At 40.9% G+C, this 18,475-nt stretch overlaps 1 protein-coding gene across 1 annotated transcript; it reads left to right on the forward strand.

The window, feature by feature from the left end:
- The first annotated feature begins 16,554 nt into the window (after positions 1-16,554).
- LOC117525202 (gastrula zinc finger protein XlCGF8.2DB-like) lies at positions 16,555-17,896 on the forward strand. Its single transcript, XM_034187045.1, has one exon. It carries the CDS (start codon positions 16,776-16,778, stop codon positions 17,877-17,879), a length of 1,104 nt encoding a protein of 367 aa, XP_034042936.1. The 5' UTR covers positions 16,555-16,775; the 3' UTR covers positions 17,880-17,896.
- The last annotated feature ends 579 nt before the right edge of the window (positions 17,897-18,475 follow it).

The following is an 18,475-nucleotide window of genomic DNA, read 5'->3' on the forward strand; positions in this document are numbered from 1 at the left end:
TGTTCATGGACTTGCACCTCCCTGTCTGGTTGACTTGATAAGCCCCTATGTACCAGCTCGGGCCCTGCGTTCTCAGGGTGCAGGACTTCTGTGTGTTCCCAGGGTGAATAAAAAGTCTGCCGGTCACAGAGCTTTTTCCTATCGTGCCCCAGCTCTGTGGAACGATCTGCCGTCACACATTCGGCAGTCGGACACTGTGGAGACCTTTAAATCACGTTTAAAGACTCATTTATTTTCCCTGTTTTATCATTAGTGTTATGATGTTTTTAATCTTGTATTCTTTTACTGCTGTCTTTCTTTTATGGTTGTTTTTATTGTGTTTTAAATTTTTAATTGTTTTTTATGTTGTGAAGCGCCTTGAGACGATTTTGTCGTGAATTGGCGCTATATAAATTAATAAATTTGAATTTTGAGAAGCCGGCTCACGAATTAAAGTCTTTTGATCTGACCTGTTCGGAGGATTCTTCATCACAGACGAAAACTGTTCTCTACATGACACCCTTGTTTTGGAAAATGACATCTGGAAATGCGTTAATTCATTATGACGGAAGTTACTTGTTAAGGGTTTTTAAGAGGGTTTTTTTTTTCTTCTTTTTTTTCATATTTTTGGAAGAGTTTTCTGAGAAGCCCCTCAGCGTCTGTCTACTCTGGGTGAGTTTCTCAGCTGGAGGACACCAGCACTTTGTTCCACCACCAACAAGAAGAAAAGAAAATATGCTAAAATAGACTGTTAAATTACACTGTTAATGTGTTACAGAGGCAGGGCGATGACATCATCCTTTCAGTTTTCCACAGTAAGACACTTCTGGCATTTTCAAATTTGTGATTAGATAAATATTCCCCTCATAAAAGAAAATAAACATTCATCAATAGAATTGATTGCTTTACACAAAATGAATGTAATGTGACGTTCAATGACATCACGTTCAATGTCATGATAATAATAATAAATTTCATTTATAATGCACCTTTCATTAATAAAAATCTTAAAGTGCTACAGGGAAAAAATAAAACCAAGGATAAATAAGAGAATAATAAAAAAAAATCTTAAGATAAAAACAGTCACCAGAATATAATAAATCCAAAATAAAATAATAAAATAGAATAAGAAGGCTAAAATGCAGCAGATTCAAATTATTGAGACCTGCAATAGGCCTGTCTAAACGTCTTGAGGCTTTTTTAAAGTTTGTGGAGCCCACTGGTGGTCAGGGACGGAGTTCCAAATATGAGGGACAGCTGAACAGAAGGCCCTGTCTCCAATGGTGACAGAGAAGATTAGTGTTGTAGGAACGGGAGGATGTGTGAGGAGGTCTTTGAGGTATATGGGGGCATTGCCATGGATGCATTGGTGGGTGATGAGAGCAATCTTAAAATGGATTCTGTAGGTGATGGGGAGCCAGTGAAGGTTATGGAGTATAGGTGTAATGTGCTCGTGTTTACATACTTTCATCAGAATTCTAGCTGCACTGTTTCAAATGTATTGAAGCCTTTGAAGGTTCTTTCCAGCAATCCCAAAGAGCAGAGAGTTACAGTAGTCAAGCCCAAAGGCATGGCTGAGTTTTTCCAGCATCAACGATGATGTCGTACTGCACTGAGTGTAGTTTCAAGTTTCTGAAATGGTTCAGTTTTTGCTGCCCAAATATCCATGAGTGGAATTAGAAAGGAGTGAAGTCTGTGTCACCTAAAGAACTACCTGAGGAACAGCAGAAGGCACAGACAAACCAGTGACCTGGTGTCTGGCCTGGCAATTAACCCTCAGAGAACATGGCCTCTGGACAGCGACCAAAACATTGATGCTTTTGCTCTTAACCACAACAGGTGCATTGTGCTGTTATGAAGACATCAATGGTAGGTGAAAGATTTTCTCTTCGCCTGCCTTTAGTATTTTTCTCCTGAGGATATAGGCTACATGTGTAGGTCTACTGTTGTGCATAATAGCGCATTAAGTTCAGTCATGTTGTGAAAGAGGTGAATTGTCTCCACACACACAGCATTTTCATCCAACCGTCAGTTGCTGAACAATTCAGATCGCTCCAGTTTAGTCCTCAAAATCCACACCAGAAGAACATTGTGACTGCATGCTTAGTTGGACTCTGTGCCATGGAGTGGCGCACAGAGGAGGAGGAGATGGATAGAGCCAGATTTGTGGCTCCACGCGGCTCTCGTCTCGCTTGTTTTCCCAAACATCAGGAACATGCAGCAGGTGAAACACCTGAAGGAGCGTGCTAAGGAGCATTGGAACGAAACTTTTAGCCGACCTGGCATCACTGTCCTTCTTCAGCATACTGCAGCAATGAAACGGATTGCGGTGCAGCAGGGTTTAATTGTGCACACGTCAGAGAAGAACGCTGTCACGCTCTATTAAGGATCATCACTAATCAAGACCGATCAACACGCTCAGTTGCAACCTCCATGACATGAGGCGAAATGAAGGTGGTGCGTGACATTCGTGGAAGATTTTTTTTGACAGCCAAAAACATGCTCCATGAAAATCACGAATATCACGCACCAACACACACTATTAAGAAACCTATTCAGATGCGTTAAGTCATGTTAAGAACGTCAGGAATGTGTCAAAAATGACGCAAATATGGCGTTCGTGACATTCACCTATGTGTAAACGCACCATTACTGCTACATTTGTTCATCACATTTGGGAATGTTTCCAGTGGAATGTTCTGGATTTCTTTTTGGATGTTCGCCTTAAGTTGTTCTAGGTCTCTTGGCTTGGGATTTGCATAAACATGGTCCTTCAAATAGCCCCAGGAAAAGAAGTCTCAGGTGTCAAATCAGGTGACTAGGGAGGCCACTTAGTGTCTTCATATAGAGAGATCAGACGTTCAAGAAACTGCGTTCATGGGAATACTCGTATGGCCCCTGCTGTGTGTGGTGGTACTCTGTCTTGTTGAAACCACTTTGTCCTCATTTGGATCTCATTGCTCTGTCTCCGAGCAAGCCGACAACACTCTGGAAGGTAGAACCCCTGAATCATTTGACGATAATTGACCTGCTTCACTGTGGTTGTTCTGCCATCGTTGGTAAAAAGTGGTGCAAATTATTGGTTGAAATAATAGGATTAATAAATGAAATGTATGTTGTATGTTTGGTTGTTTGTTGCTGTATGTTTGGTCTCCAAAGTAAAGGTCAGTTAATGTTGACGTCCATTGGATTCTATGACATGTGAAATATGTTGCCCTGTAACATGAAAAATAAGCATGACACATGGTGCAAACTGTTCCTTTTTAAAACCCCATTAACTAAATCTTTATGTTCAGACAAATAATGTAGAATTGTTACCTTTGCCAACGAGGTTGGACGGAGGTTATCTTTTCGCCCCTGTTTGTTTGTTTGTGAACAGTCTGGAGTTTTTCATATATTGTTATGAAATTTTTACTGAAGATTCATATGCTAATAGGCAAGAATTGATTAAATTTTGGAGGTCATAAATGAAAGGTCAAATTCAGGAAAAATATTGGACTACTGGAAAAAATCTCTCTCTTTAACATTGAATGAATTAAAAAAAAATCAGAACTGTCAAAAAAGATCAAGTTTCTTTCATATTTGAGAGTGTTATGTACAATGGGCACTCTGAACAAAGACTTTATTCATACAGGACAAAAACCATTCAGCTGTTCTGCGTGTGGTCGAAGATTTGGAGTTCCTACTGCACACTAGCCTCAGGTGTCCTTGGTCCCACTGTGAAGGGGTTTGCGCCACGAGAATGCTGTATGAGGATGTTTCAAAGAAACAAACCCCAGCAAAAAACTCCACAAAGCGCCTAGGCACCAGGCCATGTGAAGTAAGCAATGGTGCAACTTCTCCCAGTGCTGCAGGGAGGCAACTTTCCTGTGGCAGCACTCAGCTGGATAATCACCAGATCATCATAGTTCTCATCCTTAATCCCAGCAACAACAGCATCAAAGGGCCAAAAGAAACAAATGAAACTACATCATTCTAAATTGGTCCACAAGGGAGAAGAAAAGATCTTTCACTGCTTTGTTTACTCAAGGCATGAGAAGTTGGGCAGGAGATCAAAGCCAGTATTTGAGGAGAGGATAGGTCACCATCTTGAAGAGAACCCTTGGATACAATGTCAGTAATGTTAAGGGTGCAACTATAGTGCACTCTATTAGAAGGAAATTCAAGACAAATGAAAAACAAAAGACAAAAACAATATACAATCAATATATGATGCAGAGAGAAACATTTAATTGCAGTTGAAGCACATTAACAGATATATCTGGAGAGACTCACAATGGACATGCAAGCAAACATAAAACACAGAGTCTTCTATCTTAGAAACTCCCAGAGCCGTCTTGAGGACCCCTGCCTTAGTAAAACAAATCCATAATACAGACATGGCCTTAAGTTAGTCTGTGAAACAATCAGATGTTATGTCATGGACTTAGAGAAACACAACCTGCTCTATCAGCACAGGCCAGCAAGCAATGGATGACCCTGACCCACTATGAGACATGGGGGAACAGCAATTTTTCCACTGACAGTTACACTCCTCTTTATACCCAGAAGGCCACAGAGGTTGTGTTTGAGCTACAGAAAAAGGATACACACACACACACAATGTATAATTCCTTAAATCTAGTTAAACCCCAGAGTACTTTAAAAATACACATACCTCCTTCACAAAGTCTCGCCCCTGATCAGATTAAATCCACTTTGGGCAACCATGTCGATAGATAATTTAGCAAATCTTATGAGCTGCTTCAGATGATTTAGTTTTTAAAGGGAACGCTTCAACCTATTTTGAAAAATAATCAGTGGCTGTAAAAATCAGTGATGCCGGTAACGCGTTACTCTAATCTAACCACTTTTTTAGTAACAAGTAATCTAACGCGTTAATCTTTCCAAATCAGTAATCAGATTAAAGTTACTTCTCCAAGTCACTGTGTGTTACTATTATTTTTACATTGTGGGTCGATAGCAGCATTAAACTTGGTCCGTGGGCAGGAGGTCGGGGTTCAACTGAACCCACTTTAAGTGAGCTGTGAGCTTTTCATCTGCGTTTTTTTGCAGCAGCTACGACTCGTCCTCACCTCTTAAAGCACGGTGACAACAGCACACCTGCACTGACCTTTACAAATACATTTTTATGCTTTTTTTTTTCTCCTTTATTTAGAATTCTGAGCTGATCCGCTCCGTATCGTCTCGTTAAAAACAGCTGATCCTCTGCGACGCATCAACAACTAACACTATTTTCCACTCACATGCACCTAAACTCTCTTTCTGAGACCACATGATGTGAAAACACAATAAAACTTTCTTACCTGTAAATCTGGTCATGTTTTCTGCATAAATAAATGTTATCCATTCTTTGTGCTCAAACGCCAAAGCAGGGGCGAATCCAGATAGAATGGGGGCGTGGGGCAGGGATGTGCCCCCCCCCCCCCCACAACACCCCTAGATTAAAGGTCCAGTTTTGAAGTCGTTTTTTTACTACAACTACTAATACTACTTAAAATAATAATTTCGACAAGTAAAATGTTTAGAGAGAATTTAAATGTTAGAATGAATTTAATAGTTACATTTATAAACAATGTAGGTTAGAAATTGCAAGTTTTACTGTTACAGTGCTGTCAGCAGTTAAATATGAGGTCAAGAAAGAGGTCTTTATTTTACTTTGTATAAAACAAATATTTATTTTCATTGAAGTCAAGAAAGGGTGACTATAAAGTGAGTTTTGGCAAAACAGGTATCACTGTCATGTTGAGGTGGCAGAGGGTTGTTGTTTGCAGCTGGGGAAAGTAACTAAAAAAGTAACTAGTAATCTAACTTAGTTACTTTTGCAGTTGAGTAATCAGAAAGTAACTAAGTTACTTTTTCAAGGAGTAATCAGTAATTGGATTACTTTTTCAAAGTAACTGTGGCAACACTGGTAAAAATGTATCTACCGTTTTTTGGAGAGGTTCAGGGAGATCTATTCCCAGCAACTTCCAGACAGCCATCTCCTACCAAAACAAATAAATATTTACTTACTAGTTGATACAAAAAAGTGTGTAGTCAAAGTAAACATCTGTAAAAATTTACCTTTATGTTTTGTAATTTCCATGTCACACCTTAATGACCCCTTAATTTTTAATACGATCAGCCTACGTATGCCGATCATATTAAAAATGCTGGCATACGCTGGTGTACGTCTAATAAATTATGCCCCTGTCACACCTTGATGATTTGTCCAGCATATGCTGACTGTCCCGTTTCCACCAAGTGGTTTGGGCAGGTACTGCACAGTGTGGTGCAGTTCAGAAGAGTTAAGTCTGACTTGGTTTGCGTTTCTACCACCGGCAGAACCCTTTTGTTTGGCAGGTGGAACACTTAAATATTGGCGAGCATGTCATTGAGCGCATGTACACTGTTGTGCAGCATCTCCACTCCAGACTGAGACAAAATGGAGTAATTTATCATTTTATTTTAGTTTTGTCTTGGTGGATCACGGGATTTATTTTTATCTCGTGCAGACTGCTGATGAGTTGACTGATGTCTGTGGTAAACGCTGCCATGAATGAATGAAGTGCTGTGACTCTTTAAACTTTTAAAGCGGCAGTCATGGTGTAATTGGTCCCCCCCAGATTGATCAGGACGATCAGATGGGGGGACTGATCAGACCGTGACAACCGGTATCCTCAGGCTGAGAGACACACCTGGAGCAGAAAACCACTGAGGGACTTGCTTTAAAATGCTACATTTCCAGCCACAACAAAGAAGTAAAGTATTTATGACGTTGATTTCCAAAATCAAGATGTTTTATTTGGATATGTTTTCATCAGGATGTGATGATAAATCCTACTGAAACGAACAGGTAAGATTAAGACTTTATATTTACTCTGTGTGTGAATGGTTTTATATTTGAAACAGTCTGTTTGCATGAGGACTGCAGCTGTCAGCCAATCAATGGACAGCATTAATGGACGTACACTTAGAAGAAATGTGTGTCAACAATCACATAACTTACCTACAACTTATGTCCCGCATGTGTCATATGCTGGCTTACATTGAAAATTAAGCCCAAAATTTTTCGAGGTGCACGGTGTAATATATCAGCATTCTTCAACATGCTCTTACACAAAACTTACTCATAATACATTAGACGTACACCAGCATATGCCAGCATTTTTAATACGGTCAGCATACACTGGCTAAACTGTCAAGGTGTAACAGGGCCATAAGGGTTGTGGAGCTGCCAAAGGCTTTCCTGATTGCTGGCAAACACATAAGCTCAAGATACATACCAGTGTGTCAATGTCAACACTCATGTCATGGCAGTAAAACCTGGAGCACATGGCATTGTGTTTTTACTGTCCATGTGGCCACCAATAGAAGAGCAGTGAAATTCATCAAATAGTTTCCTCGCTTCTTTTTTTGGAAATTAGGGAAAACATTTTACAGAGTTGAAAAATAGACCAGACCCATCTGCTCAAGTGGCAAATAAGTGGTTTAGCCATTAATAGAATAGAATAGAATGCTTTTTATTGTCATTATACACAATCAATCAATCAATTTTTTTTATATAGCACCAAATCACAACAAACAATTGCCCCAAGGCGCTTTATATTGTAAGGCAAGGCCATACAATAATTATGTAAAACCCCAACGGTCAAAACGACCCCCTGTGAGCAAGCACTTGGCTACAGTGGGAAGGAAAAACTCCCTTTTAACAGGAAGAAACCTCCAGCAGAACCAGGCTCAGGGAGGGGCAGTCTTCTGCTAGGACTGGTTGGGGCTGAGGGAGAGAACCAGGAAAAAGACATGCTGTGGAGGGGAGCAGAGATCGATCACTAATGATTAAATGCAGAGTGATGCATACAGAGCAAAAAGAGAAAGAAACAGTGCATCATGGGAACCCCCCAGCAGTCTACGTCTATAGCAGCATAACTAAGGGATGGTTCAGGGTCACCTGATCCAGCCCTAACTATAAGCTTTAGCAAAAAGGAAAGTTTTAAGCCTAATCTTAAAAGTAGAGAGGGTGTCTGTCTCCCTGATCTGAATTGGGAGCTGGTTCCACAGGAGAGGAGCCTGAAAGCTGAAGGCTCTGCCTCCCATTCTACTCTTACAAACCCTAGGAACTACAAGTAAGCCTGCAGTCTGAGAGCGAAGCGCTCTATTGGGGTGATATGGTACTACGAGGTCCCTAAGATAAGATGGGACCTGATTATTCAAAACCTTATAAGTAAGAAGAAGAATTTTAAATTCTATTCTAGAATTAACAGGAAGCCAATGAAGAGAGGCCAATATGGGTGAGATATGCTCTCTCCTTCTAGTCCCCGTCAGTACTCTAGCTGCAGCATTTTGAATTAACTGAAGGCTTTTTAGGGAACTTTTAGGACAATCTGATAATAATGAATTACAATAGTCCAGCCTAGAGGAAATAAATGCATGAATTAGTTTTTCAGCATCACTCTGAGACAAGACCTTTCTGATTTTAGAGATAATGCGTAAATGCAAAAAAGCAGTCCTACATATTTGTTTAATATGCGCTTTGAATGACATATCCTGATCAAAAATGACTCCAAGATTTCTCACAGTATTACTAGAGGTCAGGGTAATGCCATCCAGAGTAAGGATCTGGTTAGACACCATGTTTCTAAGATTTGTGGGGCCAAGTACAATAACTTCAGTTTTATCTGAGTTTAAAAGCAGGAAATTAGAGGTCATCCATGTCTATGTCTGTAAGACAATCCTGTAGTTTAGCTAATTGGTGTGTGTCCTCTGGCTTCATGGATAGATAAAGCTGGGTATCATCTGCGTAACAATGAAAATTTAAGCAATACCGTCTAATAATACTGCCTAAGGGAAGCATGTATAAAGTGAATAAAATTGGTCCTAGCACAGAACCATGTGGAACTCCATAATTAACTTTAGTCTGTGAAGAAGATTCCCCATTTACATGAACAAATTGTAATCTATTAGACAAATATGATTCAAACCACCGCAGCGCAGTGCCTTTAATACCTATGGCATGCTCTAATCTCTGTAATAAAATTTTATGGTCAACAGTATCAAAAGCAGCACTGAGGTCTAACAGAACAAGCACAGAGATGAGTCCACTGTCCGAGGCCATAAGAAGATCATTTGTAACCTTCACTAATGCTGTTTCTGTACTATGATGAATTCTAAAACCTGACTGAAACTCTTCAAATAGACCATTCCTCTGCAGATGATCAGTTAGCTGTTTTACAACTACCCTTTCAAGAATTTTTGAGAGAAAAGGAAGGTTGGAGATTGGCCTATAATTAGCTAAGATAGCTGGGTCAAGTGATGGCTTTTTAAGTAATGGTTTAATTACTGCCACCTTAAAAGCCTGTGGTACATAGCCAACTAACAAAGATAGATTGATCATATTTAAGATCGAAACATTAAATAATGGTAGGGCTTCCTTGAGCAGCCTGGTAGGAATGGGGTCTAATAAACATGTTGATGGTTTGGATGAAGTAACTAATGAAAATAACTCAGACAGAACAATCGGAGAGAAAGAGTCTAACCAAATACCGGCATCACTGAAAGCAGCCAAAGATAATGATACGTCTTTGGGATGGTTATGAGTAATTTTTTCTCTAATAGTTAAAATTTTGTTAGCAAAGAAAGTCATGAAGTCATTACTAGTTAAAGTTAATGGAATACTCAGCTCAATAGAGCTCTGACTCTTTGTCAGCCTGGCTACAGTGCTGAAAAGAAACCTGGGGTTGTTCTTATTTTCTTCAATTAGTGATGAGTAGAAAGATGTCCTAGCTTTACGGAGGGCTTTTATATAGAGCAACAGACTCTTTTTCCAGGCTAAGTGAAGATCTTCTAAATTAGTGAGACACCATTTCCTCTCCAACTTACGGGTTATCTGCTTTAAGCTACGAGTTTGTGAGTTATACCATGGAGTCAGGCACTTCTGATTTAAAGCTCTCTTTTTTTAGAGGAGCTACAGCATCCAAAGTTGTCTTCAATGAGGATGTAAAACTATTGACGAGATACTCTATCTCACTTACAGAGTTTAGGTAGCTACTCTGCACTGTGTTGGTATATGGCATTAGAGAACATAAAGAAGGAATCATATCCTTAAACCTAGTTACAGCGCTTTCTGAAAGACTTCTAGTGTAATGAATCTTATTCCCCACTGCTGGGTAGTCCATCAGAGTAAATGTAAATGTTATTAAGAAATGATCAGACAGAAGGGAGTTTTCAGGGAATACTGTTAAGTCTTCTATTTCCATACCATAAGTCAGAACAAGATCTAAGATATGATTAAAGTGGTGGGTGGACTCATTTACTTTTTGAGCAAAGCCAGTAGAGTCTAATAATAGATTAAATGCAGTGTTGAGGCTGTCATTCTCAGCATCTGTGTGGATGTTAAAATCGCCCACTATAATTATCTTATCTGAGCTAAGCACTAAGTCAGACAAAAGGTCTGAAAATTCACAGAGAAACTCACAGTAACGACCAGGTGGACGATAGATAATAACAAATAAAACTGGTTTTTGGGACTTCCAATTTGGATGGACAAGACTAAGAGTCAAGCTTTCAAATGAATTAAAGCTCTGTCTGGGTTTTTGATTAATTAATAAGCTGGAATGGAAGATTGCTGCTAATCCTCCGCCCCGGCCCGTGCTACGAGCATTCTGACAGTTAGTGTGACTCGGGGGTGTTGACTCATTTAAACTAACATATTCATCCTGCTGTAACCAGGTTTCTGTAAGGCAGAATAAATCAATATGTTGATCAATTATTATATCATTTACCAACAGGGACTTAGAAGAGAGAGACCTAATGTTTAATAGACCACATTTAACTGTTTTAGTCTGTGGTGCAGTTGAAGGTGCTATATTATTTTTTCTTTTTGAATTTTTATGCTTACATAGATTTTTGCTGGTTATTGGTAGTCTGGGAGCAGGCACCGTCTCTACGGGGATGGGGTAATGAGGGGATGGCAGGGGGAGAGAAGCTGCAGAGAGGTGTGTAAGACTACAACTCTGCTTCCTGGTCCCAACCCTGGATAGTCACGGTTTGGAGGATTTAAGAAAATTGGCCAGATTTCTAGAAATGAGAGCTGCTCCATCCAAAGTGGGATGGATGCCGTCTCTCCTAACAAGACCAGGTTTTCCCCAGAAGCTTTGCCAATTATCTATGAAGCCCACATCATTTTTTGGACACCACTCAGACAGCCAGCAATTCAAGGAGAACATGCGGCTAAACATGTCACTCCCGGTCTGATTGGGGAGGGGCCCAGAGAAAACTACAGAGTCCGACATTGTTTTTGCAAAGTTACACACCGATTTAATGTTAATTTTAGTGACCTCCGTTTGGCGTAACCGGGTGTCATTACTGCGACGTGAATTACAATCTTACCAAATTTACGCTTAGCCTTAGCCAGCAGTTTCAAATTTCCTTTAATGTCGCCTGCTCTGGCCCCCGGAAGACAATTGACTATGGTTGCTGGTGTCGCTAACTTCACATTTCACAAAACAGAGTCGCCAATAACCAGAGTTTGATCCTCGGCGGGTGTGTCGTCGAGTGGGGAAAAACGGTTAGAGATGTGAACGAGTTGGCGATGTACACGGGGCTTCTGTTTAGGGCTACGCTTCCTCCTCACAGTCACCCAGTCAGCCTGCTTTCCCGGCTGCTCGGGATCTGCCAGGGGGTAACTAACGGCGGCTAAGCTACCTTGGTCCGCACCGACTACAGGGGCCTGGCTAGCTGTAGAATTTTCCACGGTGCGGAGCCGAGTCTCCAGTTCGCCCAGCCTGGCCTCCAAAGCTACGAATAAGCTACACTTATTACAAGTACTGTTACTGCTAAAGGAGGCCGAGGAATAACTAAACATTTCACACCCAGAGCAGAAAAGTGCGGGAGAGACAGGAGAAGCCGCCATGCTAAATCGGCTAAGAGCTAGTAGCTACGCTAAGCTAGCGGATTCCTAAAAACACGCAAAGTGAATAATGTGTAAATAATTTAGAGGTGATTCAGCAGAAGGAGTGCTTTAGTTAAGGCACGTAAAGATTACACTGGGAAACAAATCGTAATCTAGATAACTAGATCAATCTAACTGCGCAGATTAAACAGCTAACAGATACAGAAAAACACCGCTGTGCTCCGGAACAGGAAGTGATACAATACCGCAGTGAGAGCCAACCACCAGTGGCTCGGTACAACGGACAAGGTACAACGGAATTAAAAGACCACTAGAACATGTTGTTGAGTCTGGATTTGCGGGCCTTGATGGACCGGTACCTCTTTCCTGAGGGCAGCAGTGAGAACAGGCTGTGCCCAGGGTGTGAACCATCGAAGCTGATGCTTCTGGCCCTGCGCAGACATCTGATGTTATAGATGTCTGACAGAGAGGACAGCTGCGCTCCTATGATGTTCTGTGCTGACTTCCTGACTCTCTCCAGAGCCTTCTTGGCACCCCAAGAGCAGCTCCTGTACCACACCAAGATGTTATTGGTGAGGACACTCTCTACAGAACACCTATAGAAGGACAGCAGCAGTTCCTGGGACAGGTTGACCTGTCTCATTAATAGGGTATTTATACCGACTTATTTTATTGGAGCAAAAGTCACATCTGCCATTATTGATGCCAACGTCTGGCTAATGTTTAAACCTACGCATTTTGTGTTTGCCATTTTTTTTTTTTGAAAAGGCACTTATTACTGTATTTTTTATGTTAAGACAAATGTTACCTGAGTTTTCTTCGTTTTTTCGGTGGGGCAGGTCAACTCGATGCGTGAGTTTTCTGTCGAGAGGAGCTCCCCGTAATATTCTGCTATAAAGACAGTGGGCCTCATGTATCAAAGTTGCGCACTTGTGGCATAAATTTATGGTGTAAATTTGAAGTACACCAAAGTTGCCGTGACATGTATCAAGCAGTGCGCACCTGCCCATTTCCGGCGTACGCCTGACGTGACCTTGATAAATGCGGCGGGTGAAAACAATCGTAATTATAATAAACACGCCCATAAATATTCAGACTCCACTTCAGACACACCCTCATTTTACGACATGGAAGCCAGGAAGACGGCAAAGAAAAAGAACTCCACCAATCACGACGCGTGCCAATAGAGCGTCAAAAGCGGCTGTCGTATCAATTGTTTTGTAGTATAATCAAAAAAGTGTTACAGTGGTCCCTCGTTTATCTCGGGAGTTACGTTCTAAAAATAGCCCATAATACGCGAAACCGTGACGTAGTCAGCGTTATTTTTTACAGTTATTATAGACGTTTTAAAGCTGTAAAAACCCTGTAAAACCACTTTATACACTTTCTCAATCAGGCATGAACATTTTCTCACTTTTCTCTCATGTGTAAACACTCTCAAAGTTCAAACCTTAGTAGAAAAATAAGACCAACCTGTTTTCAGGCCCAAACATTTGTTTGAGAAATAAAAATAGAATGTTTTCCTATAAATAATTATGATGGCTTTTAGAACTAACGAATTTAATTTTAACGATCAAGCTACAAGGTTGGACACATAAGAAATTATTAATAGTGACTGACCAGTATTTCACAGATCGCGCCTCTTCGTCCTGATGCCGTGCCTTTTTCCACTCACACCTGGCTGCAGGTGTCTGTTTCCGATTGACAAACACAGTTATGAGTAGTTGTTGGTGCTCTTTTTCCTTCTGGGTGAGAAGATTCTTATAAACAGACACACAGAACACTGTAAAAAAACAAAAAAAAAGGCATGCAAAATTGGACTAAAGGTGAACCGCGTTATAGTGAGGGACCACTGTATTCTCTTTTCACATGTCAATAATTCTCGATATGTGGATATTTGCTCGCTCAATTAATGAGACACGCCTAATTTTTCAGATTTCTTTATTCTTAAAATGTATTTTATTTATTTTATTGTAACAATCGAATTTAGAAGACAAAACCTGATTGCAGCACGGGCGAAGGGAATGACAACACTACAGTTGTAATTATCAATTTCATTGTCTAAAACGATCACACCACATAAAGTTAAGCTCAGCGCTGCTCTGGCTCCAGGCTTGAAGTCTGGAGAAAAAGGCGAGCAGCGCTTTCTTTGCAGTCAGCGCTGTGGCCACGGATCGTGCTCGATAGACCAGCAATCCCGCAAAAGCGGGATTTGTATTGATTATTATGTAGTATAATCAGGAAAGTGTTATTTATGTAACATATGCATTGATTTGTATGATGGCACTGTTTATCAGCCCGATCATTTTTATGTGGATTCCAGCGCTGGTTCATTTTGGCGTATAATTTACGCCACCTCTCGACCTGGTGTATATTTTCAGCGCAGCGTACACCAATTACGCCGTCTAATTTCCTGCTTTTAAACTCAGATAAAACTGAAGTCATTGTACTTGGCCCCACAAATCTTAGAAGCATGGTGTCTAACCAGATCGTTACTCTGGATGGCATTTCCCTGATCTCTAGTAATACTGTGAGAAATCTTGGAGTCATTTTTGATCAGGATATGTCATTCAAAGCGCATATTAAACAAATATGTAGGACTGCCTTTTTGCATTTACGCAATATCTCTAAAATCAGAAAGGTCTTGTCTCAGAGTGATGCTGAAAAACTAATTCATGCATTTATTTCCTCTAGGCTGGACTATTGTAATTCATTATTATCAGGTTGTCCTAAAAGTTCCCTAAAAAGCCTTCAGTTGGTTCAGAATGCTGCAGCTAGAGTACTGACGGGGACTAGCAGGAGAGAGCATATCTCACCCGTGTTGGCCTCTCTTCATTGGCTTCCTGTTAATTCTAGAATAGAATTTAAAATTCTTCTTCTTACTTATAAGGTTTTGAATAATCAGGTCCCATCTTATCTTAGGGACCTCGTAGTACCATATTACCCCATTAGAGCGCTTCGCTCTCAGACTGCGGGCTTACTTGTGCTTCCTAGGGTTTGTAAGAGTAGAATGGGAGGCAGAGCCTTCAGCTTTCAGGCTCCTCTCCTGTGGAACCAGCTCCCAATTCAGATCAGGGAGACAGATACCCTCTCTACTTTTAAGATTAGGCTTAAAACTTTCCTTTTCGCTAAGGCTTATAGTTAGGGCTGGATCGGGTGACCCTGGACCATCCCTTGGTTATGTTGCTTTAGACGTAGACTGTGGGGGGGTTCCCATGATGCACTGTTTCTTTCTCTTTTTGCTCCGTATGCATCACTCTGCATTTAATCATTAGTGATCGATCTCTGCCCCCCTTCTCGGCATGTCTTTTTCCTGGTTCTTTCCCTCAGCCCCAACCAGTCTCAGCAGAAGACTGCCCCTCCCTGAGCCTGGTTCTGCTGGAGGTTTCTTCCTGTTAAAAGGGAGTTTTTCCTTCCCACTGTGGCCAAGTGCTTGCTCATAGGGGGTCGTTTTGACCGTTGGGGTTTTTCATAATTATTGTATGGCCTTGCCTTACAATGTGGAGCGCCTCGGGGCAACTGTTTGTTGTGATTTGGCGCTATATAAGAAAAAAGTTGATTGATTGATTGATTGATAAATGCCAAGTGGCGCAGCCGTTTTGGCGTACACCCCATATACGCTCAAATATCGCCGTATGCACGTTGATACATGAGGCCCAGTGTGTACATGCAAATCTTTACTTTTAAAATTGAAAAGACACTTATTACTGTATTTTTATGTAAAGACAAAAGTTATGTGAGTTTTCTTTGGTGGGGCAGCTCAACTCGACACGTGAGATGTTAAAGTTTGGGATAGAGAGATGTGCAGTATATTTTTATGACCACTATCATAAATTTTCTGTGCCACACCCCCTCACAGCAGTCTCTACAATTTTGAAAACCAGGTTCCAAAGATTAAAGCCACGGGCTTGACAGCAGAGGATCCTTGTTTCTCTGTCAGATTTGAAAATGACAAAGGTTTTTAAACACCAAATTTCTCCCACTTCAGGAGTGTGAAGAGGTGCATAGAGACATTGCTGTAAAGCTCTTTGAGCATGTTTATCAGATGGTAAAAAGTGCTGAAGAAATGAAATCCATTAACATTGTGTTTGAGATCAGCAACATGGTAAAATATTAAAGTAGTTGCCTTATATATTTTAATGAGTTGTAATGTCACTGTGGATGTGCTCATGTCACATTTCATGAGTTTTGACGTTGTATTGGAGTCCACTTTATTTAAAACAAGCTCTCCTGATGTACATTTCCACTTCATCAGTTCCACCAGTACAGTAACTTACTGTCATCAGGTCAGAATCACCACTCTGATACTTTATTTTAGTAACTGTTGTTCTGACATTTATTATGAATTTGTTTTTTTGCAGACATGCAGCCATTGTTGGTAATTAAAGAAGAAACTCTCCCTGAACACCAGGAATGGAATGTGAGTGTTGACCAGGAGGACATTAAAGAAGAAGAGAAGCTGTGGATAAGTCAGCACGGAGAGCAGCTTCAGCAGCTGGAGGAGGCAGATCTCACCAAGTTTGGTTTCACTGCCGTCCCTGTGAAGAGTGAAAATGATGAAAAACCAGAGTCATCACAGCTTCATCAAAGCCAAAGTGATGAGAGCACAGAGGCTGAGCCTGTAGCCAGCAGCTTATCTGTACACAGAACAGTGACAGCAGAAGACGATGGAGGACCACAACCAGCCAGCAACTCAGGTCCAAACAGTCATTTACAACCAGATACCAGTGGCAGTTCAGACAGTTCTGGAACTGAGACTGATGACAGTTATGACTGGAAACAGACCAGAGAACTTCAGTCACCTTTTAACTGTCAAAAAAATACCAGTATTGTTAGTTCAAGTAATTGTAACATTGATGAGAAACAATTTAATTACTTGAAAGATGGGAAAGCATCTGGACACATGAACAACTTGGAGCAACACAAGGGGAGGCAAGCAAGCGTAAAACCATTTAGCTGTTCTGATCGGAGTAAAAGACAGAAACAGAAGGGCATTCTAAACAAACACATTAGAATTCAGACAGGACAAAAACAATTTGGCTGTCCTGAATGTGGTCGAACGTTTGGACGAAAGAGCCACCTGAACACACACATGATAATTCATACAGGGGAAAAACGATTTGGCTGTTCTGAATGTGGTCAAAGATTTATACAAAAGATTCACCGAGATGAACACATGAGAACTCATACAGGAGAAAAACGATTTGGCTGTTCTGAATGTGGTCAAAGATTTGGACAAAAGAGCCACCTGAAAACGCACATAATAATTCATACAAAACAAAAACCATTTGCCTGTTCTCAGTGTGGTCAAAGATTTATACAAAAGATCCACCTGAATGGCCACATGGTCATTCATACAGGACAAAAACCATTTGGCTGTTCTGAATGTGGTCGAAGATTTGGACTAAAGAGCCACCTGAAGGGACATATGATAATTCATACAGGACAAAAATCATTTGGCTGTTCTGAATGTAGTCGAACATTTGGTCAAAAGAGCACTCTAAAAAAACACATGATAACTCATACAGGACAACAACCATTTATCTGTTCTGAATGTGGTCGAAGATTTGGACGAAAGAGCACTCTGAACAAACACATGATAATTCATACAGGACAGCAACCATTTTGCTGTTCTGAATGTGGTCGAAGATTTTGTCAAAAGAGCTACCTGAACAGTCACATGATAATTCATACAGGACAGCAGCCATTTGGCTGTTCTGAATGTGGTCGAAGATTTGGTCAAAAGAGCTACCTGAATAAACACATGATAATTCATACAGGACAAAAGCCATTTGGCTGTTCTGAATGTGGTCGAAGATTTGGACGAAAGAGCAACCTGAACAGACACATGACAGTTCATACAATTTCTGTCAGTGGTGCAGGGAGACATCTTTCCTGTGCAAGCACTCAGCTGGATAACCCACCAGATCACCAAAGTACTGAACTGGACCCCAGCAACAACGGCCTCAAAGGGCCAAAAGAAAATAGCCAAACTACAACACTTTAAATTGGTCCATTGAGGAGAAGAAAAAGATATTACACTGCTTTGTTTTCTCAAGATGCAAGAAGTGGGGCAGGGAAAAAGGCAGTATTTGAGGAAAGAATTAAAATATGGACATACTTGCAGAGAAGAAAGAAGACACCTCAACTGCAAAAGTGCTCTCGATTGCCTCTTAAATAACAAAATATGTAACAACAGAACAAAAAGAAAGTAGAATGGAAGAAGCCCAAGAAAAAGCAATGAATGATCACCCGTTGCTAGCGGAAGGGAAAGGGGTAGAGTACGAAGGGAGTCAGCGAAGAGGCAGGAAGAGTGGGTACTGCTGTGGGCAACAGAATATGCCAAACTGAAATATACCAACCAGAGAGAAAGCTCTAGAGAATATCAGAAGATAATCCAGCACCACTGCCCAAGTAAGGGCCCCGTCACACAGAACACGAAGTTCCGTGAAAAAAATTCCACCCGCTGTCGGGAGGGATACACGGTCAAACAAGCGTGAATGATCCCACAGCGACTGCTTTGTGCACGAACCTGGGAGGGGAGGTGATGGTCTAGTGGTTAAGGCATTGGGCTTGAGACCAGAAGATCCTCGGTTCAAATCC

The sequence above is a fragment of the Thalassophryne amazonica genome, chromosome 14 (assembly GCF_902500255.1).
Source record: "Thalassophryne amazonica chromosome 14, fThaAma1.1, whole genome shotgun sequence".
In the NCBI taxonomy this organism is placed as follows: domain Eukaryota; kingdom Metazoa; phylum Chordata; class Actinopteri; order Batrachoidiformes; family Batrachoididae; genus Thalassophryne; species Thalassophryne amazonica.